General features: G+C 55.3%; 7 protein-coding genes across 7 annotated transcripts; 5 read left to right on the top strand and 2 right to left on the bottom strand.

The window, feature by feature from the left end:
• Positions 1-1097: 1097 nt before the first annotated feature.
• Positions 1098-2309, bottom strand: LY79DRAFT_656859 (uncharacterized protein). The gene is made up of 3 exons (XM_060562698.1): positions 2071-2309; positions 1555-1765; positions 1098-1525 (listed from the first exon to the last, which is right to left on the bottom strand). Exons 1-3 carry the CDS (start codon positions 2241-2243, stop codon positions 1421-1423), a joined length of 489 nt encoding a protein of 162 aa, XP_060417620.1. The 5' UTR covers positions 2244-2309; the 3' UTR covers positions 1098-1420.
• A 2189-nt stretch (positions 2310-4498) lies between these two features.
• LY79DRAFT_666965 (SUR7/PalI family-domain-containing protein) lies at positions 4499-6818 on the top strand (the record flags this gene model as incomplete). The annotated part of the gene is made up of 3 exons (XM_060563305.1): positions 4499-4688; positions 4754-6242; positions 6296-6818. 3 exons carry the CDS (start codon positions 4499-4501, stop codon positions 6816-6818), a joined length of 2202 nt encoding a protein of 733 aa, XP_060417619.1.
• Positions 6819-10524: 3706 nt separating this feature from the next.
• LY79DRAFT_508642 (uncharacterized protein) lies at positions 10525-12342 on the top strand (the record flags this gene model as incomplete). Its single annotated transcript, XM_060553963.1, has 1 exon — positions 10525-12342. The coding sequence occupies one exon, from the start codon at positions 10525-10527 to the stop codon at positions 12340-12342; it is 1818 nt and encodes a 605-aa protein (XP_060417618.1).
• An 841-nt stretch (positions 12343-13183) lies between these two features.
• On the top strand, positions 13184-16210 carry LY79DRAFT_508716 (adaptin N terminal region-domain-containing protein; the record flags this gene model as incomplete). The annotated part of the gene is made up of 5 exons (XM_060553974.1): positions 13184-13259; positions 13358-13668; positions 13734-15048; positions 15105-15923; positions 15978-16210. 5 exons carry the CDS (start codon positions 13184-13186, stop codon positions 16208-16210), a joined length of 2754 nt encoding a protein of 917 aa, XP_060417617.1.
• Positions 16211-17247: 1037 nt separating this feature from the next.
• LY79DRAFT_30889 (CDP-alcohol phosphatidyltransferase) lies at positions 17248-19139 on the top strand. Its single transcript, XM_060552322.1, has 3 exons — positions 17248-17786; positions 17880-18022; positions 18084-19139. The coding sequence occupies exons 1-3, from the start codon at positions 17479-17481 to the stop codon at positions 18884-18886; spliced, it is 1254 nt and encodes a 417-aa protein (XP_060417616.1). The 5' UTR covers positions 17248-17478; the 3' UTR covers positions 18887-19139.
• On the top strand, positions 19140-20247 carry LY79DRAFT_30925 (uncharacterized protein). The gene is made up of 2 exons (XM_060552324.1): positions 19140-19722; positions 19791-20247. Exons 1-2 carry the CDS (start codon positions 19392-19394, stop codon positions 20018-20020), a joined length of 561 nt encoding a protein of 186 aa, XP_060417615.1. The 5' UTR covers positions 19140-19391; the 3' UTR covers positions 20021-20247.
• Positions 20248-21597: 1350 nt separating this feature from the next.
• On the bottom strand, positions 21598-22821 carry LY79DRAFT_576960 (bZIP transcription factor; the record flags this gene model as incomplete). Its single annotated transcript, XM_060559844.1, has 3 exons — positions 21598-22111; positions 22266-22594; positions 22699-22821. 3 exons carry the CDS (start codon positions 22819-22821, stop codon positions 21598-21600), a joined length of 966 nt encoding a protein of 321 aa, XP_060417614.1.
• Between the last annotated feature and the right edge of the window lie 1445 nt (positions 22822-24266).

Genomic DNA, 24266 nt, shown 5'->3' with positions numbered 1-24266 from the left:
TGTCCATGTCCAACAGGACTGTACTGTGTAAGCAACCACACTAATGCCCGGCAGGCTGGACGGCATTCCACGATAGACGAGGCTTCTTTGGATGCCGACAGTGTAGGCAACCGTATATGCCGCTGCCCAGCAGTGAGAGGTTTGGGTGAGGGAACAGAAGTCGATACATGCATGGTATTCCAGGGTTGGTTTCAATTGGACTGGTAGGCTACACACTCACCTGCTGGTGCCACGCGTCAACGCGAGTCGACTGCCGCGCGAGAGTCATACACCAGCAGGGCATGTCTCAAACACTGAACACGGACAGCTCCAGCTGTCTGTTTGCCATGCGGCCAGCCAATTCCCCAGAAAACGTCAAGGAGAGATGGCAACCTTGACAAGGTACTCGGCATCAGATCTCGTTGCGGCCCTTGGCTGCCACTGACTTTGCTTGGCGCCGTTTGGTCGTTCGAGGAAAACCACCAGGCATCATGTACGGGGCAGAGACAACAACCTGCCGAAGCACAGCCAAGCAGCCCTAAAACTTATGAGACACACACCTCAAGAAGGCGGTATAGTCGAGGCCAAGCGCAGTACTGCTCCCCAGCGGCGTGGTAGCTGTCGCACTTGGTCTTTTGTCGTGACGGGTTATACGGCGGATGGGCGACGTCGACCGAAGCCGGCGGTCTACCGGACTGGACTGGACTGGACTAGACTAGACTGTCGGGGATGGATTGGCATGGAAGCCAGAAAGAGGGACACGCATGGCGAACAACCTTGGTGTTAGCTTCAGAATCCGAGACGGCGAAGCGCCGTGTCGCAAAGTTGGGTGTATAGACATAAGGTCCAGATGCGTCAGATTCTCCCGTCTGGATGAGGCCCCCACACACAAAGGCGGAAGCCACAGGGCTTCCCATTGGGTTTCCCGGCGAGACGAGCCCCGGAAGGAAACGAAGGGCTCAAACTTACGTCCAGGTCTCTGATGAGAGTTTCGCTCCTCCGCTGTGGCTCTTTTGGCTTGCAGAGCTGTGCACGGATACTAGCAGACTACTACTGCTACTACTACTACTAATACTACACTACTGGTAGGTAAGGTAAAGTATGGTAGAGCACGTGGCACGGCTTCGGCAGGTTGGATTCCTGAAATAGCGAAATGATCCAGGATAGCGTTGGCATGCGTTGTTGCCGCCAACGGGATCTAAATAGTTTCCCTGCTGTAAGCGGGGCCGTTCCGGTTTCGACCCAGAGTGTGGCCATCCATACATCTACATTGTACTCCGTACATCGTTGCCGTTTGACATTCGGCACTGCGGGTCGTACCTTTCTGTTCCGACACGCCTGGAGGGGGGTTCTTCCGCAGACGAGGGCAGTCAAGCGAAGGACGCTTATCAAGGGACAGCCAGGCGACGCAGCCGAATCGTGTGGCATTCAGCAACCTTCTTCACACCGATCGAAAGCCCAACGTGGACACCTTCAAGTGGACCCGACCACTCTCAGAGCATGGAGCGATCAGCAGCGGCGGTAAATGAGCCTCCTGTACGGATACCTGCAACGTAGTCGGTCCACGGTTCTCACGTTTGTAGCAATGGTTGATTGCGACTCGACGGTGAGCGGGTGCATGTCTGTAATTGCAGTGTAGGAATGCATGCGACCGACAACGGCGTTGCGCACACTAATACTACTACTATAACCTAGGCAGTATGCACCAGACCCCTGGAATCCACGCACCCACAGAGGTCCCACCTGCTCCAGACCGACAAGGGGCCGTTGATTCACAATTTCATGCCTTTGCAACAATGGTTCGAGCGATGAATCTGGATGAGTCGTGACAAATCTTCTGCCCTTTCAGAAGCCCCATGGAGCGGCCAGCGTGGGGAGTACGGTACGGCGATGGGTTAGAAACTCGCCGACGAGACTCGCAGTATTTACCTCCGCAATCCAGAGAACACAATATGCTGGCTGGCTTACCGGATAGGTGCAAAACCTCGAAGCAGACAGACGATTGGTGGACCGGCATGCCCCGCAGGGGTCCTGTCGGGGGTGGGGGGGGGGGGGTTGACATTGCACATTGTACACTGCCTGCCTACTAACCTTGGGCACTTGGATAGAGAACGAGAAAGGGCACACCCTCTTCCATCGCGAACCTCACTCATCCAGCTGAGCTTTGACGGATCAGGACCAACAGGTTCGTGGGCGCTGCATTGCGACCTGCTCGATCGAGATAAGCTCGCTGTGCCGGCGTCGACGTGTGCGATGATACCCATGGCCTACACGTATATAGGTCTCTGAATACAGACAAGCAAAATATATATATGTCTGTCTGGTGGGACGCGAACGGTGCGCGCGGCGTGAAATACCGGGTGCGAAGTGATAAGCAGGGCCCGCCATAAAAGCACGCGATTGCGCGCTTTCGGTTTTTGCAGATGAGCGGGCCTACGTACCATTACTAGTGTATGTACTAAGTCCGCACACTGGACGAAGATGGGGCCTGGTTGGGCGTGGACGAGTCTTATCCTTCTCCATCCATCGTCGAGGTGATATCAGCCGTGACTCGGGAAATTAAGGACGCCAATGGTCGACCGACGTCTTTTTGGTCGGTTGGTCCCTGCTCTGCTGGGTTCATGCCGCAACGCCACTTTGCCGTTATGTCCTGTGTCCTCGGTGGTATTCGATGTCCTGTCGATAACGAGCCGGGCGAGAACAAGGGCATTGTGCTGGACGGGCGCGCGGAGAAGATGTCCTTTTGGGAATGCCACGCGGTCGATAGCGGCATGTCTCAAGAGAGGATTCCTACCTAGGCACCAAAGGTTAGGTACACTAACCTAGGTACCAGTGTTGTCAAACCTATCTATACCTAGTGCAGGTACCCAGACCAGAAACAGGACATGTTTTGGAGGAGCCAAAGATACTTCACGTCGACGCCGAGGTCTGCGCGTATCTCAGGTACCTGCCGGCTAGGGTGTCATGTCGTCGGCGAATGAATTGACGCCCACCGATCATACTGCAGGACAGTGACAGACACCTGTGATGCACGTCGGCGGCGGAGAACAGAATTCTTGATTATCCAGAGCTTGATCTGAGGCGCTGCAGAAGGTCGGCCACCCGCCGCTCGGGCAGTTGCTGGTCCAGGCACGCCCACTTCTGTTTCTACCCTCGTACGGAGACCCCAATGCTTGTCTTGTCACTCTCACCTAGTGTAGTGTCTGGCCTCGCTTCTCTCTCTTTCTGCCAATCTGCTTTGCCTCGTGCCTGCCAATTGCCCGCCAGTGTTGGTGGGCTGTGTACACTTACTTGTGTTTGGCCGTTAAGTATCCGTACCCGGTTTTCTCGTGCCCGCACCAAACCAGGACGTCCCAGGTGGAGCCCCATGGTACCTACCTACCTATATCGATAAAATGTATACAATATGTATAGCACTGCGTGGTTTAGGTACGCTACTACCCAAGGTACGTACGCACCTACATAATCATAGCCATGTACATATTACCTACACATGTCCGATACTCGCCTATGGGGCATCTGTCATCGACGAGGCACAATTGCTCCGGGCCCAAGTCAGTCTCGCAGACGAGCCATCATTTCCACGCAACTGCCGCACGGAAACCTGCCCAAGTGAAGACTTAGCCACAAGAACGAGCACCGCAAGATACCTATGCAGGTAGCTGAGAAGCCCGCTGGCATTACATTCCATAGTAGCGCCCCAGCCACAACCAGCTACGCAACGTCTCTGTCTCTCTTGATCTCTCGCCTCACCCTTTCCCCTACTTGCTCACACACCCCTGTTCCCGATCCCCCCTCGTCGGCCTGTCTGTGGCCCAAAACTGTACACCCTCGCTGCATCCACGGCTAGTGACCCACCTTTTCTTCCTCGCTCCCTCCACACAAGTCGTCCACTCTCCCACTCTACTACCCACATCGTCTTCCTCCCCAGATTGTGCGTACCTTTGTCTCCTTCTCCCTCTTCCTTTCTCCAGGTGGACACGAGGGCACTCGATCGCACTTCACTTCGCACAACCTCAACCTCAACCTCATTCTCGGCTTCGACTTTCGATGCACCCTGCGCTCACAGGCCACGACCGAATTTACTCCCCGCCCATCATTTTTACTTCGTCCTGTTCGATTTGATTAGTAGCCTCGACCAGAATCGCCAGCAACTTTGCGACATTGTTTCAGGCCAACAACGAACACCTGCCAGTACTCACATCCCCGAACAGCACTTGGGAACAAAGGAGCAGAATAAAACGGCACTGGGAACAATAAAGAGGGACAGGAACCAAATCGCCCCGATTGCCATTCTTCGACACTGTCTTTTATGTCACTATTTTAACCATCTCGACTTCTCCCGCCGAACAGACGATGCCGCGCGACGCTTCCATATTGAATTAGCCAACTCTCGACTTTCTCGCGACGACACCCAATCTCTTCGGGCGCAGCCCACACGCTCCTTGCCGCGTCTTGACGACGCCGGCTTCCCGTATTCCTCCTTTGAAGCAGGTTTCCTCGACGACGAACCGCCATCATGTTGCGACCGGCGACCCCCATGTCGGTCCTGCTCTTTGCGGCCTTCGCCCTGCTCCTGCTTTCTACCTTGTCCACACCCATCATCAAGCCAATCCCACTTGGCAGCTTCAAGGGTGCCAACTTTGGAGTCTTCGGTGTCTGCAAGGCCAATGGCAAATGCGAAGGCCCCGAGATTGGCTATGACACCAGTAAGTCGACCGTCGTGGCTCTCTGTTCAACCCTGTTGATGACCGCAAACTCACACCTTATCCAGCCAAAGTATTTGCGGCTGCAGATAGCAGGGGCGCCTTCGATCTCCCAGACTCGGCCCGAAACACGCTCTCGGCCATTCTGATCGTTCACCCCATCGCTACCCTTACGACGCTCATCATGTTCATCATGGGAGCCGTTGCTCACCTCCACTCACCCTCTCACTCGGCGAGGTACCTACTTGCCGTCTTCATCTTCTCCTTCATTGACTTTCTCATCTGTCTCCTCGCCTTCCTGGTCGATGTCCTCTTGTTCGTCCCTCACATGGCCTGGGGCTCATACATTGTCCTTGCCGCCACGATTCTTGTTGGAATGAGTGCGCTCGTGGCCTGCGCCATGCGTCGTATGCTGGTCAGCAGAAAAGCCAGGAAGAAGCGGATCGCAGAGAATGCCGAAATGAGCGGCGAGAACTACTACAACCGGGAGGCTCAATCCAAACCCGCTGTTCCTGTCAGCCCGCAGCCGACCATGCCCGTTGTAAGCGGTGGAAATGGCATGGACAAGATGCCTGCCTATGCCTCATTCGAATCCCAGAAGGACGACCAGGTTAGCGATGAACGCATTCCCCTGACGTCCAGGAGCCCCGTCAATGGCTTCCAAGGTGCTGCGATTGCGATGGACGCCCCCCCCTCACGATCCGGATCTATTCCGCCTCACCAGAGAGATCCGTATGGGAACCCAATGCCGCCACAAGATGGCTTCGGTCCCAGGAGAGGGCCTTCCCAAGAGCGCATGAGAGGTAGAGGCGGCCCGCCGCCTGGCGGGTTCAGAGGACGCGGCGGCGGTGGTGGCTACGGCAGGGGTGGGTACAACAACTACGGACCGCCACCGCCAGGAAGAGGCGGTTATGGCCCTCCGGGACGAGGAGGCTACGGTGGCCCCCCTCCTGGTGGTCGAGGTGGATACGGACCGCCACCCCGTGGCGGATATGGCCCGAATGGCATGCGAGGCGGACGGCCGCCTCCGCCGGGTTACCAACCTGGCCCCGGTGGGCCTGGACCCTACGACCGCGGACCAAGTCCGGGCAACGGCTACGGTGGCCCCCCTCCCGGTGGGCCTGGGCCCTATGACCGCAGACCAAGTCCGGGCAACGGCTATGGTGGTCCTCCTCCCGGTGGCCCGTACGCGCGTCGCTCCATGGACATGGCTCCGGGATATATTAGTGCAAACAACAGCACGAATCCTTCCCTCCCGTCCATCCCTCAGCAGCAAAGCTATGAGGCGTACAATCCGGAGCGTACGAGCCTGCCGCGAGCCGAGTCTCCCCCACCTCTCCCCGGCGATGTACCGCCCCTAATGGCCGGTCAAGCAGTTGAGATGAACGCAGTGACGGGAAACCCGTCTCACGCACCGACAGGTTTTGGCCAGTTCCGAGACAGTGACGCTGATATCGCGGGCATGGTTGGACTACAGCAGCAGAATGGTGGAAACAGAGCCCTGCCTCAGAGACATGAAACATACATGACTGAGGGGAGCAGGTACAGCACAGACGAGTGAGCCCACTAGATTTCCGCGCATGTTATCTGTACTAATCCGGAACCCATAGGGCATACGTACCCCCACGTCAAGCTTGGAACCAAAATGGTAACCCATCGCGCACGGCGTCCCCGCTGCAACGTTCCGAGCTACCTGCCCGTAGCTCACCTGCGCCGGCGCCGGCGGGCAGCGACTACTATGAAGACGTCGATCCGCGCTTTGCGGACGCTCCCTCTTCAGCCCCAGCTTCCAGAGCAGGCGCCCCGCCGGCCCTTCAGGTACCTCTACCCGCGCCCAACATGTATGATGACGCTCATGCCGATGCCGGTGCACGTAGCCCGGGCGCCGAGTCTGACCTGTCCAACTTCACCTCGATATCTCAAAGAGGGATAAACCCAAGGTGGCACCCCGCTCCTCCGATACCTGGGTTTCATCAGCAGATGCCGCCACGTCGGCCGGTTCAACAACGACGGCAAGACATGCTGTTGAACAACAACCCCGACTTCGAACTACCCGGTAGCCGCCTCGGGCCCCCATCCCGAATGGGAGGCAACGGCATGATACCCGGCAGTGCTTATCCGCCGGGCCTCTAATTACTACAAATTCATCTCTTTTCACTCAGCCATAATCGGGCCCTTTCTCATCAGTTGAGTCAACTCGTCGCATGTATACACCAGTCAGGGGGTTTGCCTGGCATTTCATTTCTTGACTCTCCTTCAGCAACGCGAGCCGCCATTTCGAGTCAGCGCAGGCTCATGATGTTTACATGCTCATGTCCTTCAGCCGATACCCCGAGCAACATTCGATTATGTCCCGCCCAGTACATACATCGGACTCGTCGATTCACTCAAAATGAGTACTTCTCTTCTGACACGAGCTTCTTTGCATCTAAAGCGGTGGATACAGCGGAGTTTTCCTTTTGGCATTCCCCAAAATTTCTCTTAAAAATCGTTTACTTCAAACGTAAGGACAACTTGGTCCTTTTTTTTCTTCTTTTTTCTCTCATGATGTGGCCAGAGGTTATGTTGTTGGGGCTCTCTCGACCTTATTGTTTACGAGAGCAGTAAGCTCACTGATTACCCCCGGTCTCTCGAGTCTGATCCTGAAACGAGGTATGCGGGATGTTGTGGAGCATTGATGAGGCACGACGAGGCTATCTTCGTGGCTGTCGTCGACCTATTACCTTGAAGAGTCCGGTGTGTGGAGGACACGATTACAAAAGATGGTTTCAGGATGGTTGGCTTGGTTCTTGAGATGTGCCTTGGATTTCTTGCATGTGGCAGTGAAGGCATTGACAGCTCCTTCTCCAGGATTAGAAGGAGTATATTGGGCGCCTTCGCGTTGATTGACATGGGCGCATTACGTGTTGTCTTGAGCGCGGGCGATCGCGGAGCAACATAAGTAGTGGGTGGAAGAATCCAAGAGATTGCTATATTCGTCCAAATCATGACCTGAATGGCGACCCGCTTATGTTTCTATTCCAAGAATTCGATTAGCTTTGCGGCAATGAAAGGCCATGCAAGCGAGTGCTGTTCAGGCGTTGCAGCCGTGGCGCCTCATGTGGGTGTCGAATTATGATCGCAATCAACTTACTCATGTCCTACAACGGGTCAGCAACCCTGGAGCTGCTGCCCCGCAGACAAGGCTACGCGACTAACACTCGATCGTTGATCATCTAGATGCAGATACATGAGCGATGGGGAATCTTGGCCACTAGCACATTCGCTTATCAAACCAACACGCAAAATACAGACTAATTCCACCTAGCGACTGTATGTGTGTGTGTGTTGCACCGTCCCTCGCCCGGCCGATCTGCCAACGGTCAATTGCCAGACGAAGGAAGAGGTCGGCTTGGCAGATTGTAGGTGGTGCCTCGGGGCCTTGGCATCAGGCCTCATTCCGGATGAAAGCCGCCGAGGTTGAGCTTGGAGAACGGGCGTGCGGGAGGGGACAACAAGCCTGATCCTCTCCTAGTGAAATGCCGCAGCTGTCGTCCAGTCGGTTGCGATTTGCCGGGTTAGCTAGTCTGTGTCCTCGCAACAGTACCGTACTTTCGCCGCTCCGTTGCGGCGGCGGAGACGTTAAAAGGGGGGGCTGAACGGCATCGTTATGTCAGTCTCTAAGTGGGCGTCTGTGCTGTCCTCGTGGCCCAACAACAGGGCGACTCTCTGCCACACCTCGAAGGCTGTGACGGACGATGGAATTGGCGGCTCACTCGGATAGGCTTAATTTGCATCGTACAAGGGCGAGTAGATACATCAAACAAGGCCGCGGGCCGGCCAGATATCAGGGTCTTGGCCTAAAACCCTTTGGGACGATGACGCCTCACACCAGACGAAAACCTTAAGATGACGGAGCTTTGTTTCTTGGCCGCGCTATAATTATACCCCTGTAGGAAGAGAGGTGAACAAAAGCTTCGGCCGTGAGAGGGGCCCAAACAAATACATTATAGAGTTTGGCCTTTGTTAGGTATCGCCAAGCAGTCAGATTTGTTGTTCGTTTGTCGTTGGGTGTGACGTATATCTGAGGCCGTCGGCCTGCGCTTTTTGCCACCCGGCATTGAAATATGCTTGTCCTAAACACTAGGTAAAAAGGTTTTCTCTTTGGACTGGGAAGTGAGCAAAGGAACAAGGTGCTCAAGGATGGTGTGCCCCGCTCTCGCCGCCGTTGGATGATCGAGCCTGGGAACATTTGATTCGGACGGTCGTTGTGGCGTTGCAAGTACCCTTCGGTCAACGAAGCGTCTGCCCTCAAGGTTCTGAGTGTGTGCCATGTACGGTGTTGGCCTGGCCATAGGCAATGGTTGGCGGTGGAGGCTATCGAATCCGCTTGACGGGCTTTCAGGCAAGTCGAAGGACGTGTGTGTGCTTGCAGCAATGATTCTGTACTCATAGATCAACCGAATAGAGGATGCTAGTCGGCTGAAATTTGACAGCAGTAGAGAAGACGACTGTACTCCGAGGTATCTTGGCTACAAGAGATGGGTCGTGGACGGAAATTGGAGGACGGAAACATCCATGCATAGCTTCGTTGCACTCGCATTGGCGCTTCCAGCTCGGATTTTCGATACCTGTCTTCAGACTCACCTCACTTTAGCATCCGTCATCTTTTGACCTGCTCGGCCTCTTGAGAAATGTACACCAGTATCGCACAGGAACCTTCCCTTCAGAAGCGTGACCTTTGACGGCAGACGCGAAACAATATCTGCTTCATTTTACATACTGCGGGAGCCTCGAGGATACCCCCATAGTCGGTATAAATCACGAAGAGATGTTTCGGTATTCTTTGTGGGCATTTCAACTGCCGTCGCCCGTCCTCTCTGAGCCTGGGAAAAAAAGGCATCGAGGCCTTTGATGTCGGCGGGATCTGGGGGATTCTCGAAGGACGTCCACGTGGGGTGCTAGGAGTTCTGTTGTAAAATCTCAAAAAAGTCTTCTTCGGGCTTCTTGTTGATGCTAAATTGTGGGATTTGCTTTCATCGGCCGGTTCCGGCAGGCAAGTGTGTTGTTTTAGAAGTTTTGCTTTGGCTTCATTCCTTGTATACCTTGATGGCGGTTAGGCGACCAGTGTAATTCTCGTCGTTTTTATTACTCTACTAGTAGAACTGATCGAACTATTTACACACCAGAGAAAGAGAGATGAGGCGAGAGGGAAAACACACCATCTGGCTCTTACCCCCTTTATGCATCCTTGCATTGCAGCCACTCACGCACTTTTGGGCGAGGCACCAGGAAGGAGCCTACAGTCAGTTTCCTGACGAGGCCACATTGCCGCTTCCTGCGGCTTCACTTCACCTGTAGATCGTGCCTTCCTATCCAGGGCCGCCAACGGGCGTCCCTTCCATACGGCCTGCAGCCTGTGGTCTTGCCCATCTCGCAGAAAATCCTACATTCCACATCATCGACCCCCTTCTCTTTGCTCTTCAACCCCATCTTCTCCTTACACTCTCCGATATCCGGACCATCACATCCTCCATCCTCGACTTGCGATTTCTGTCAGTAATCGGCTTGCTCTTGTCCCATACTCATCACCTTCTCGACTTCCGACCGGCATGACCTGAAGTCGTTACATACATTTTTTTTTCTGGGCACCACCTTCCACCGTCTCAGCATCAGTCGTTTCTTCATCCACCACAACGAACAGAAGCAGCACATCACTCCTTTGGATGCTCTTCATCTGGACCATATCCCTGTCTGGATCGACAGGACAATTCATGCTTGGTCAAGCACGTATCCGTATCAAAGGATACACGTTTTTGTTGGGGGCTTTGAGATATTGTGGACGCCTCTAGTTATCAACATGGACCATCTATCTTCTTGTTCCTCGTCGACGGGAACAGCCACCTATACCGGACAATCTGTCAGCACCTTCCAGCAAGATGCCCCCAAACAAACCTATACAACGGCTGGTACCATCTACAATCCAAGCAACTCGCAGCCGCTCCAGCCTCCCGTTCGTCGTGGCCGCACCCTCAAGTGGCCTCCCGTCGGCGCTGCCCTCTCGGAGCTCTCCCTCTTTCCCAAGTCGGTTCTTGCTGGCTTGCCTCTGAAGCCTCAGAACCTCACCCCCAAATCCACGAGCCCACTCCCCCATCAGATCCCCAAATATTCGCCCCTTCAGCAGAACTACGACCGGGCCATCAGCCCCGTCACCGATAACAGCCGCGATTCCCCGAACGATTCGGATGTTTCAAGCCTCACCTCCTCTCGCATTCCATCATACACTATGAACAGCAGCCAGGTATCGCCGGTTGATGGTGTCATGCCCACCCCTGCTGTAGGCAAACGTGTTGATACAGAGTCGAGCGACGACGAAGATGAAGAGAGCACTGGCGAGAATCCTCTCAAGAATTTCACTGTCAAGGGTCTCCAGAACCTAGCCTCCTACCCCAACCCGAACCAGAAGAGGGCGCAGAAGACGCTCCTTCGTGCTCGGCCGGGTGCCACTCCAGTCCCGTCCACCGGCAAGGTTAGTCACACGGTAACTCCATCCTATGGAACCCAGTTTTTCGACCCGCCCGATATGGTGAAAAATGATTCCAATTCCCCGGGTCTCTTCCATTCTGCCAAGACCGACCCGAATGCCGTCCTCAAGCTACAGGTCGATCAGAGACCGATTCGAGACATTGACATATCCTGGAGAGCTGACGACGCAACGCTGCCCCCACCTCCAGGTCTCTTCCCTGCTCACAATGTACAGAGAACCATACCGCATTCTACCTACAAGTCCACTCTCGCGACTGGCCCAGGTGCCCCTCGCCCACTGACTGCTGGCCCTCCAGGCCAGCGCCAGTATCGAACATCGACCTTCGATTCCAGCACGAAGATGCTCAACTGCGGGTCCAAGGCTGATATATCCTACGACGGGTCCGTAAACGATGACGTTCACCCTCCTGCCAACGCCGTGCATCACAACATATCGCTTAGTGCGTTGAGACTTGCCGGCTCGGACACGCCTGATCAGCTCAAGTCTGGACTTCATCCCCTTCTCTATACCTCGACTCCTGACACGGACTATTCACACCAGGATTCCGTCGATCACGGAAAGTTATCCGACGTGGACATGAAGAAGATTCTCCAATACATCAATCTCGGCCCCACCGCCGACACCAATGCCAATGACTGCAAGCACAGATATCGTCAGCCAGAGCCCAACCTTCATATAACCTTTGGCGAAAGCTGGTTGGCAGATTACCCCAAGACGGATCGCCCTCGCCTGACGAAAGGTACGTGGACGATCGCGGAGGACGAGCTCCGACGACGTGTTGAGAGAATCAATCAGCTTTTCTTCGCGGGTACAGGCGAACTTGGAAGGTCTTTCGAGTCTGTGGTCAAGGATGCCGAGTTCAATAATTTCAAGCGTCAGGTCGGTGTCATCGGAGACCGACGGCCTAAGGTCAAGCTGGAGAAGGTTGAGCACCCTCCCATCTCGATTCGACAGGCCAACAACATGACGAACCAGGAGGCGGCTGAGCCTTTGGTTGCCTTGGGGGTGTCTTCTGTATTGAACCATATCGAGGGAAAGTACCACAGTCCGCAGTTTTACCAATGGGAGGATCCCGAGGCAAGCAAAGTTGACGAGTCTGTGGAAGGACGCAAGTCGGTTTTTAGACATTGAAAGAAAATAATGGAAGCATGGATTGGGCCGAGTTTGCAGTGGCCTTGGGTTCGTTGGTGTCGCTGCTTGGATGAGGACCTGGTTTGGCCCTCGTGTGCATCACTTGAGAGGATGGTCTTGAGAATGGGGTGGATATCGAAGCAAGCAGCAACAGTTGCCAGAGCACAGGTTAGAGGGGACTTGAAGAAGGAAATTGTTAGTGAGTTTCCTAGATTCCGACAAAAAGGCAGGGCGTTAAAGCTGGCCCGTCAGTCTTTTCCAGTTTATTATTCGCAGATAGACACCCAAAAGTTTAGATATCTTCAGGCTCATTGACACCCCACAGATGAGCATGTTTGTGAGCAGGCAGAACGTTGATGCCGGCGTTAGGCTCGAACTCCAAAAGCAGACAATACCCGTTGGGTTTCGTTTTGGGTGACCAAACCTTGCTGAATGCACAGAGAATGAAGGGCAGTGGCATAGCAGCAGAAATTTGGCTGAAGAGACACGGACGATTTATCGCTTGTCGAACAAGCTGTCGTTTAGCTGGCCTCTATTGTAAGCGTTGAAACACGAAAAATGAAGGAAACACCGCCCCCGGACGGATACACTATATCAAGAGGATTATGCCACTTTGCCAAAACATTCTCTGAGAGATTAAGACAAGATGGTAGGCAGAGCCACATATGCATGTTCGCAGAGGTGAGGTCGGGACTTGGTCAAAAGTGATTCACGTGACTGGCCCCACCATGTTCAAGGGGTGTGGGACCTGACTGGCGTTATCCCCAAGGACACGGAGCCATCTTCACAATCCACCGACGCCGACCGACCTCAAGCAGTCCGCCAAACACCGCTGCCCAACATGAGCTACGGCAAGAAAGACGAAGATGCCGATTTGGGCCTGGTGAAGGTGGATAGGACCCAGGTATTTCAAGAAGGTGAGTTTCCGAGGGAATTACACTTACCCATACCGCTCCATCGCCTACCCCTTCGAGATTCGTGCTGCGAGCAAGCTGGCTAATCCCAGGATCAACAGCACGACTATTCAACAGCTCTCCCATCCAGCCGCGAAGATGTCGAATCCTCCTCACAAAGATCGCCCTTCTGCTCTACACGGGCGAGAAGTTCCCCACGAACGAAGCAACGACTCTCTTCTTCGGCATCTCGAAGCTGTTCCAGAACAAAGATGCCAGCTTGCGACAGATGGTCCACCTTGTCATCAAGGAACTGGCCCACTCGGCCGAGGACATTATCATGGTTACTAGCACCATCATGAAGGATACTGGCGGCAGTACCGATGCCATCTTCCGGCCCAATGCCATTAGGGCCCTGTGCCGCATCATCGATGTACGCTGAAAGCTGACTTGAGCTACAAGGGAGGGAAGGGAGCGCCTTGCTAACTCAGCCTCTAGGCCACCACAGTCCAGTCCATTGAGCGCGTGATGAAGACCGCCATTGTCGACAAGAACCCCTCCGTTTCTTCCGCAGCCCTCGTTTCTTCGTACCACCTCCTCCCGATCGCCAAGGATGTTGTCCGCCGCTGGCAGAGCGAGACACAGGAAGCTGCCGCTTCGACCAAGTCTTCGAGCGGCTTCTCCTTGGGCTTCTCCTCCTCGAGCGGCCAATTGCCTGCCAACAACTCGACCATGCCCCAGTACCACGCCATTGGTCTGCTATACTCGATGCGCATGCACGATCGTATGGCGCTCGTCAAGATGGTCCAGCAGTTTGGTGCCGCCGGCGCGGTCAAGAGCTCTGCCGCGATCGTCATGCTCGTCCGTCTGGCCGCTCAGCTCGCCGAGGAGGACCCGTCGCTCAGGAAGCCCATGATGCAGCTGCTGGATGGCTGGTTGCGCCACAAGAGCGAGATGGTCAACTTTGAGGCTGCCAAAGCCATCTGTGACATGCGGGATGTCACCGACGCCGAGGTTTCCCAGGCTGTCCACGTCCTCCAGCTCTTCCTTACCTCCCCTCGCGCCGTCACCAAGTTCGCCGCCCTCCGAATTCTCCACAACTTCGCCTCTTTCAAGCCCAACGCCGTCAACGTCTGCAACCCCGACATCGAGCTCCTGATTTCCAACAGCAACAGATCGATCGCCACCTTTGCCATCACCACGCTGCTCAAGACTGGTAACGAGGCTAGTGTTGACCGCCTGATGAAGCAAATCTCTGGTTTCATGTCTGAGATCACGGACGAGTTCAAGATTACCATCGTCGAGGCTATCCGAACCCTGTGTTTGAAGTTCCCTAGCAAGCAAGCTGGCATGCTTGCTTTCCTCAGCGGTATCCTCCGCGACGAGGGCGGTTATGAGTTCAAGCGCGCCGTGGTTGAGAGCATGTTCGACCTGATCAAGTTCGTTCCGGAGTCGAAGGAGGACGCCCTTGCTCACCTGTGCGAGTTCATCGAGGACTGCGAGTTCACCAAGCTCGCAGTTAGAATCCTGCACTTGCTCGGTCTCGAGGGCCCCAAGACTTCCCAGCCTACTAAGTACATTCGCTACATCTACAACAGAGTGGTACTGGAGAACGCCATCGTGCGTGCTGCTGCCGTCACCGCCCTCGCCAAGTTCGGTGTTGGCCAGAAGGATCCCGATGTCAAACGCAGTGTTGAGGTTCTCCTTACCAGATGCTTGGACGATGTTGATGACGAAGTCAGAGATCGTGCCGCACTCAACCTCAGACTCATGCACCAGGAGGATGAGATTGCAGAGAAGTTTGTCAAGAACGGTATGCCCACGACCGAAAACTTGCGAGAAAACCAACCAATACTGACCCCTTTACAGACAGCATGTTCTCCCTGCCGTACTTCGAGCACCAGCTCGTCATGTACGTCACCTCAGAGGACAAGTCCGCGTTCAACAGCCCCTTCGACATTTCTCAGATCCCTGTCGTTACTCGCGAGCAGGCAGATGCCGAAGACCGGACGAAGAAGCTCACGGCGACTGCCCCGTCTCTCAAGCCCCCCAAGGCCGGCCCCACAAAGGCTGTCGCGAGCGGCGCGGAGGCTGCTGCATCAGCGACCGCCGTTACTCAGCGTTACGCCCAGGAGCTGATGCAGATCCCCGAGATGAAGGAGTTTGGCAGCGTCCTGAAATCGTCGCCTGTCGTCGAGCTTACCGAGTCGGAGATGGAGTACGTCGTCACTGTCGTCAAGCACATCTTCAAGGAGCACATCGTCTTCCAGTACGAGGTTAAGAACACGCTGGATGCGACCGTCCTCGAGAACGTGTCCGTCGTGGCGACGCCGTCGGAAGAGGAGGAGCTCGAGGAGGTTTTCATCATCCAGGCCGAGAAGCTCGCCACAAACGAGCCGGGCAAGCTGTATGTGGCCTTCAAGAAGGTCAACGGGGAGGGTTCCATGCCAGTCACCAGCGTCTCCAACATTCTCAAGTTCACCAGCAAGGAGATCGACCCCACGACAAACGAGCCCGAGGACACTGGTTACGACGACGAGTATGAGGTGGCCGAGTTTGACCTCACGGGCAGCGATTACGTTATTCCCACGTTTGCCAGCAATTTCAACCACATCTGGGAGCAGGTGGGTGCAGCTGGCGAGGAGGCCGAGGAGACTTTGCAGCTCAGCAGCATGAAGAGCATAGCAGGTGAGTCTTTGTCTTTGCATGAAGAAAACGTGGTTGGGGCTAACAGAAGTACAGAGGCAACGGAGCAACTGGCCAAGGTCTTGTCGCTGCAGCCTCTGGAGGGCACGGACGTGCCAGTCAACCAGACGACACATACCCTCAAGCTGCTCGGCAAGACTGTTGGTGGTGGCAGAGTGATTGCCAACGTGCGGATGGCTTACTCGTCCAAGTCTGGTGTAACGACGAAGATCACGGTTCGCAGCGAGGAGGAGGGTGTGGCGTCGCTTGTTGTGGCATCGGTTGCTTAAAAAGAAGACAGTTGTTCGGAGTTTGTGGGATCAATGCAAATGGTCGGATATTCCAAGCAAGCAAAGATGTACGCACGGCAGTCAAGGGGAGACGAGTACGCTTTTATTACAGCCGACTCCATCGAGCAGTCAATGCCGCCGTTGCCTCCGCCGCCATGGTAGTAAAGGGGGGTTAGCATTTCTGAGCGCGCAAGCGTGCGCGTTACAGAAGACTGGTGGCTCGTACATCTAGAATGAAGACACGAAAAGATATTTACAAGGTGGCTTCCGCGGGATCGTATTGTGATATAACATTATGTTATTAATGTAATCAACCGTGAATGTCGTTGGTCTTAGGCTCTTTACTATGTCTGGAGGAAAGCAAGCTCTAAAGGTCAGGTTTCACAATGGTAAACCAAAGCGTGGTGTGCAACCCAACCCCTGTCATGGAGCTGTCACGCGGGTGTGTCAAGCCTGACGGGGCGTGTCAGTTTGACACGGCGTTGGCAGTGGCTGGTTGGTCGTTCTGGGGCTGGAATGGGCTTGACAAGTGGAGACGGAGCATGAAGCTCAAGGTGGAGAACCGATGCCAAAAGGGGACTAGCGAGCTCGGGGAGACGGGGGAGAAGGGGAGTGAGGGAGAGAAAATGACGTTGTGGGGTTGACGGGTCCGCTGCGTGTGCGCGGGCCTGCGAGCTGTCCAAGAAAATTTTAGCTTGAACTGGGTCGCGAGCAGAGCGTCGGCCGGCCACCACTACCACCACGCGACCCTGGGTAGCTTGATACCACATGTCAAGTTCTCTCTTCTGTTGCTCGGAGCTGTTCATCAAGTTTTACTGTCGCTTGTCTCGGACCATTTGAAGTGTCTCTGTGGTAGGACTTGACCATTCCCGCACATACTCTCTCTCTCTCTGCCCTTCTCTGAATCTTTCCTTCCTCTCATACTCCAACCCGCCTACCTTATCCACTATCCCCGCCAAAGTCTTTGGCTGCCTCGACACCCCGGTTTGAAGTCATCGTCACCGCTCCTGAAGAGCGACGGATACGTGAGCATCTGGGACCCATCGACTGGTTCTACGGCGTTCGCTAGCTTCCCCGGAGCCCCGCTCAGATCAGAGCTTCCGATCCGCCAAACAGCCGAGAAGAGAAAAGAAAACAAGAAGAAGAAAAAAAATCCCCGGCACGATACAAACCACCGTTCGCTTAGCAAACTCGACTTGTTCAGCTACAACATCAACACAACACCACACGACGCGCGTAAGAAAGAACAACGCACGCTCTCGCCCACGATGGTTTACGTGCGCCAGGACCGCCTCCCGGCGCTCAAGGAATACAAGTACTCTGGCGTCGACCATTCTCTTACGTCAAAGTACATCCTCAAGCCCTTCTACACCAATGTCGTCATCAAGATCTTCCCCATGAGCATGGCGCCGAACCTCATCACCCTGACCGGCTTCATGTTCGTCATCGCGAACATCTTGACGCTGCTTTGGTACAATCCGACGCTCGACCAGGACTGCCCCAGCTGGGTCTACTACTCGTGGGCGATCGGCCTGTTCCTGTACCAGACTTTTGACGCCGTTGACGGGTCGCAGGCGTAGGTTACCCCCATCCCCCCTGAGCTTGCTGTTTGAGCCGTAGCCCGTTGGAGGAGAGACGTGAAGCTAACGTGGACTTTTCGCGACGACAGCCGACGAACCCATCAGTCCGGACCTCTTGGCGAGCTCTTCGACCACGGCGTCGATGCGCTAAACACCTCGCTCGAAGCCCTCATCTTTGCCGCTTCGCAGAATATGGGACAGGGCTGGATGACCGTCGCCATTCTTTTTTCTTGTAAGTTTCTACTTGCGCCCTCCCCAATCACCCAGCAAAGCTAACATGCCGTTCTCGCCAGCCCTCCTCACCTTTTACGTCCAGACGTGGGACGAGTACCACACCAAGACGCTCACCCTGGGCATTGTCAACGGGCCCGTGGAGGGCGTTCTCATCCTCGTCGGCGTCTACGCCCTGACGGGCTACCTGGGCGGCGCTTCCTTCTGGCAGCAGTCGCTCCTCCGCACCTTGGGCGTCTCCGAGAAGCTGGGCATCCCCGAAGCCGTGTACGAGCTCTCCTTCACGCAATGGTACATGGCCCAGGGCGCGCTCGTGCTCGTCCTCAACACCGTCGAGTCTGCGCGCAACGTCATCAAGGCTCGCCACGCGCGCGGCGACCGTTCCCGCGGCGCGCTGCTTGGCCTGCTGCCCTTCTTCGGCATGTGGACGCTCATCGCGTCGTACCTGTTGCTACACCCCACCATCTTGTACTCGCATCTCGTGCCGTTCGTCTTCTTCGCCGGCGTCGTGAACGCATACTCTGTCGGGCAGATGATCACGGCACACCTGGTGAAGCTCGACTTCCCGTACTGGAACGTCCTGGGCCTGCCGCTTGCGTTTGGGGTCGCTGATGCGCTGGGACCCAAGCTGAAGGAGTACTTTGGATTTGGCTGGCCCAGCGCGCTGGGCGACGACGTCTACCAGGTCGCTTTCATGTTCCTGATGCTCGGCATGGCCATTGGCGTTTACGGCAGCTTTGTCGTGGATGTCATTGTCACCATCTGTGATTATCTTGACATCTGGTGTTTGACGATCAAGCACCCGTGGGTTGAGGGTCGGGACAGCGAGGGCAGTGCCCAGGTCGATGGCAAGAAGTCACAGTGAAGGCGGAAGGGGGACCAACCTTGCTGCCGCCGGGCTAAGCTAAGCTAAGCTATGTTGTTGTCAACCGGGGTGCTTGTAGTAGCTGGACCCACGACAGCGGCAGAGACGAGGAGGTCAAATCTCCGGCATTTACGGAGAGCTGATTTCGTCCTGTGATTGTGACCAGCTGCTGAAACGAGGAGAGGGAATGTCTCCGGCCAAGGCCGGACGTTGCCAAGCAGAGTTTCGCCTCAGCGCGTCGCCCGGCATGTCATCGACGACGACCCTCCGTAACAAATACGAACGAGGCCACTGGCTACGGAGGAGAATGAGTATGACCAAGTACACGACAGGAACAAATGATGATTCGGAATGACTGTGGGCGGAGGTCTGGGAGGGTGACGAAGTCGAGTGGGAGAATAATGATGTGATGGGAATCCTACGTATGGTGTTTATTTCTTTCCGCTTCAAGTTGTTTGTTGCCGCCACCGCTCCTGATGCCATTTTTGGTTATTAGGCCTTGTTAATGTTTGCTCTTCCCCTCCTAGACCCTTCCTCTTTCTTTTCTTTTTTTTTTTTCTTTTTTGGCAAAGCGGCATATTTCAGGAGTTCGGGCGTATGTACCGGACGCGACGAAGGAAAGGGGGCGATGGCCGGTTGGCCGGCTGGTGGCGTGAGGAACACACGAAGATATTCACAGGAGGAACGGCCCTGCCTGTATTCCAGTCCCCACCCCGTCCCCCTTGCCAGGTTCACGGCGGCAGCGAGGTTGTTTCTCTTGTCGCTGTTCAACGTCCTGAATAGAATAATAGATGTGAGATACCACCCGTACACTGTTCCAACACTCTTTCTCCCTCGCCCCGTTCAGCCGTTGAAGCGCCAGCCCCTCCCCTCCCCCCACCCCCTCCTTGCGCGCTGCCCCTCGGCCTGTGGTCCCTCCAACTGAAAATGGCACGCCGGGTCGTTCGCCTGGTGCACCGACCTCCCGGCCGACCTGGTCGTGGCTCGCAGGGCGGGGAGATTCCGGGGAAAGTGAAGAAAACAAGAAAGAAAAGAGAAAGAGAAAGAAGGAAAGAAGAGAAAAGAAAAAGACTAGAGGAACCGAGGAAGTCGGAAACTCAGCCCCCCTCCCCCCTCTTCCCCACAGTGTTCTAGAGCGAGATGTGAGAGAGAGAGACAAGAGAGAGCTTAAAAAGCGGCCGAGAACGAGGCTTCCCCCCCACCCTTTCTATCCCCAATATAGCCATGGATCGAAAAGATGGAGGGATCACAAGGGGGGAAAGGGGAGGCGAGAAATACGTAGTGGTTTACGGAGTACCAAGAGAAGAAAAATAAGAAGACGGGGAAAAAGAAAGAAAAGGCAAAGCCAAAATTGGACATTTTGGGACGAGAGAGAGAGAGAGAGAGAGAGAGAGCCATAGTTGACTTTCCCGGTGGGAGCGGAGGGGGAACCAAACCAAACAAGCCAGTGGTAACCCTATCACTAGGTAGGTAGTGTACAGGTATATATTACTTCCCCCCGGTCATGTACACGCCTTAAGGTACGTGATTTAGGACGGTTCCTCTTGAGGTCGCTCAGGTACATAAAAATAGTGACACAGTCGGGCCATGTACACGTACGGCGAACCTCGCTCGCCACCCCTTCATTTCTTCCTTTCTCTCGGCGGGGTTTGGTTGGTTGGCTGGCTGGCTGGCTGGCCAGTTGCAGGGCGGCAATTGGGAACCGCTCGGTCACTCGGTCAGCGAAACCCGCGCCGCCGCTGCCTCCATGGACGGAATCCTACTCATGATTTCCACCGGCTTCCAAGGTCCCATCCAGGCAAGGCAAGGCAGTTGTCGAAGAGTGGCTTTTCGGTTCCTTTCCCCCCCGATCTCCTTCACCGCTCGTGGAACGGGAAATGACACTAGCGGCCAGAAAACTTGCCTTGCTTACCATCCTACCTATTTCCCCATCGCGCGAAGAAAGATTGGACGGGGCACGGGTTCATATATTCGGGCATCGACGAATTGTATTTGCAACAACTTCGATGAGGGAACCGTACCCAAATGACACATTCCTAATGGACCCTCCTATGCCTGCAGGCCTGTAGGTCGGACAGAAACCTTTCAACTAACAAACCCCCCTTTTCCCCTTAACGAACGCGTATAGAAAAGATAGGTATGGAGTGAAGAGAAGACCAAAATAAATTCCCAAAAGCATCCCATGCAATTTGCTTAACACAGACACTCCCGAGCGTATCAGGGAGATGGCTTCTCTGCTTCCCGGCCCAGACCGAGTGTTCCCTTCTCCCATGCCCCCATCCCCCAATAATCGTCATGCTCTGTTTGCCCCAGCCTACCGGCAGACTACTTCTTTGTCGTTTGGCTCGTATTGCCGTCGGTTGAGGCTGTTGGTTGTGTTTCCCCGTAAAAAAGACGCCATTTCGTCTAGTAAGCTTTTTTTTTTGTCACATCGCAGGTACCTTTGAGCTCCCAGTATTGCCCCATCAAATAGCATGATACAGAAATGGCAAGGATGCAAGATAAAAAAGAGATTTTGAAAAAAAAAAAAAAAAGAAGGGAAGAGTTGAGGAATATGCCAGCCTGACGTCGTTATCTGGCGTTTCCCCCTCCGTTTGACTCCGTTTACCCAAAACGCCGAACCTGGTCGTTTGCAGGTCTCATGTCATTCCAGTGCTGCACATCGCTTACAAAGCACCCACATCGAGCCCCCACCCGCCGAGAACCGCGGGCTAGAGCAGCTCGTCGCTTCCGCTGGCGACGCTGCCTTGGATGGCCTCGATGATGGAGCGCTCCGAGAAGACAGGGCCCTGACCGTCGCATCGGGCTTGGTTCTTTAGCCGCTCGCTCACGTCGCCCACATCCACCAACCCCCTCTTGAACAGCGGGTGGCTGATGATGAAGTCCCACGTAGCGCCGGCGGCGAGCAATCGCTCCCCATCTGACGAAATGGCGACCCGATGGCTGGGTGTCTTGTTGTTGTGCGGGGCGAGCAGGTCAGAGTAGAAGTCTTTGGGGTTGTAGTGCATGGGACCTGTCATCCGGGGCTCGGGGGAGGAGCTGCTGTGATGGCCGTTCAAGGAGGAGGTTGCGCGGAGGATTTCGTTCTCGGTGCTGATCTTTTGCATTTCACGCTTGAGCCGTTCGTTTTCCGTTGACTTTTGCTGTGCTTCCGCCTCGAGGTTCGCAAGCTTCGCCTCCAGGTCTTTGACGTGCCTCTCCTTGCGTTCTCGGAATGCGCGTTGCCTATGTCGCACTCGTGTTAGTACCAGTGTCCATCATCAAAAGACGCGAATGTTGGACAAGAATCGCGGGTCAACCAATACAGAAGAAGAAGAAGAAGAAGGGAAAGTGTCTCGTCGGCGCATGCGGAAGCAGTGGTGAACGGGGTGCAACATACGCAGCGCGGTTTTGGGCCTTCCTCCTCGACTGGGCGGGCGTCAGGTCTTCATCGTCCGAGTTCGACTGGCCCCGACGGGAATGGTCGTCGAGAGGTTCCTGCTTGTGGACGATGACGTCGGGTTGGGCCTTGATCTGTTGCATCGAAGAAGCACTCATTCCGTTGTGCTGTGTCGGCTGGACGGGCTGCTGGACGGGCAGCCCATGGTTCGGAGGGGTGGGGGGGCCAGGAGGGCCGGGGAAGGAAGTCTGCTGTGGGTTGAACTGGGCAGCAGAATAGTTATCAAAGGCGCTGAAGTGTTGGTCGTTGGGATATTCGGCGTAGACGTCCTGCTCATGTCATGATTGTGTAAGTGCAGGTCGCAGTAGGCTAAGCGCCAAGCGTGCGGTGGGTATTCGGGAGGGCAGGACGGGAAAGGAATTCGATGACTTACCGGCGGAGATGTCGTGTTGAAGTCATCTGAGCCCGCCGAATTGGAATGGGATGGCGTGAGCGGCGGGATGCCCATGAACTGGTAGGGCTGCGTTTGCGCAAAGTACTGGTGAGAGAAATCCATGGTCGCGAATCTGCTCTGGGAAAGTCGGCCGGCACTCGGGGATGTGAGGAATAATAGAAGGGGGGGAAAGGGTGGTTTGGGAATTGGGAAGCGGATAGCCGTGTCCTGATGAGGGTCTAGGTTCAGTCCAGGTGCAGAAGGGGGAAGAGGGCTGGAGAGCAAGCGTAGGAGGGGGTGCGCAGACTGGTGAAGGTCCAAGGTCGAGGTGCCGTGCGGGTAAAAATGAGCCTGCAGCGTTCCCAGTCCACACCTGGTCTAGCGCCGTAGGGTGACAGGGCGATATAAACTAAGTACAGAGTAGATAGCTAGCACTGCCTAAACGGTGTGTGTTGGTGGATGGGTGGCTCGGGGCACAAGGAGGGTGCTGCGGAGCGGAGACCTTGTTGGAAGAAGGCGGAAGGGGGCAAGGGCGTGGTGCCCAGGCACTAGTAGTGCCCTATATATGTAGACTCTGTAGCGTACACCACGTCCGGCTGCCTGGTTGAAGGGGGACCCCGTCCTATAGAGGCCGAGACCCTCTCTCGTTTAACTAACTGTGCCTATTGTAAGTATTTTTAGGGAGGCATAGACATGACAAGAACAAAAAGGCGGATGATGGATGGGCCAGTAGCGTACGATAGACAGATGCGGCAACGGCAGCGGTAGCAGGCGGGACAGGACGGAACAGGACAGGACAGGGCAGGACAGGGCGCCGAGTAAGGTAAGATGCACAGGCCAGGATGTGCCGGGGCGGGCCAAGGAGCGTGGAGACAGACAGACGTGAAAAGCGACGCTAGATTTGATTGGGAATACTTGGGGAAGACGCGAGGAAGCCGAGTCGAGCGAGCCTGCGTGCCACGGGCTGCGTGCCAACAGCCGGTGCAGTCGGTCGAGGAACGCTCCGAGCTGCAGAGCGAGTCGTAGTCGTAGCCAGAGCCAGACTGACTATCTTACCTAGGTGGAGGAGAGGTCTAGACACAAGAATACAGGGCTGGACAGGACAGGACAGGGGTCCGGTACGACAAACCGGTGGTGGTGCCGGTTTCGAGAGCTTGTCTCAGTGCCGCCAGTGTGCGCTGTGGGGTGGGAAACGGTATGGGAGTTTCTGCATCGATGGTATGGAGTCCGCAGGGAGACGGAGGGGGGCCGATTGCCTTAGGAAGCCTCTTTTATAGAGGGGCCACATCCGCCCACCCCTCCCTTTAGCCAGGCGAGCCCCGTCAGAGACCGAAAGTGAGAATGAGAGAAAGAGAGAGGTGGGGCGAGCAGAGCCGTCCAGACGAATGACGAAACAAGGGCGTTCAAGGGGTCCTGGACCAAGGAACCCAGCCCATCCTTCCACTACCTACAGTTTGTCGATATCAATCATGGCTGAGCGAACTGGATAGTCCTTGCGCGGCCGGGGTTTCGCACCGCACTCAAGCCCAACAGATGCGAAGCAAATGCAGGTCAATAGGAATTCTTTT

Source organism: Colletotrichum navitas (genome assembly GCF_030913465.1).
Source record: "Colletotrichum navitas strain CBS 125086 chromosome Unknown LY79scaffold_10, whole genome shotgun sequence".
Taxonomy (NCBI): domain Eukaryota; kingdom Fungi; phylum Ascomycota; class Sordariomycetes; order Glomerellales; family Glomerellaceae; genus Colletotrichum; species Colletotrichum navitas.
This window is presented reverse-complemented; position numbering and strand designations above follow the sequence as displayed.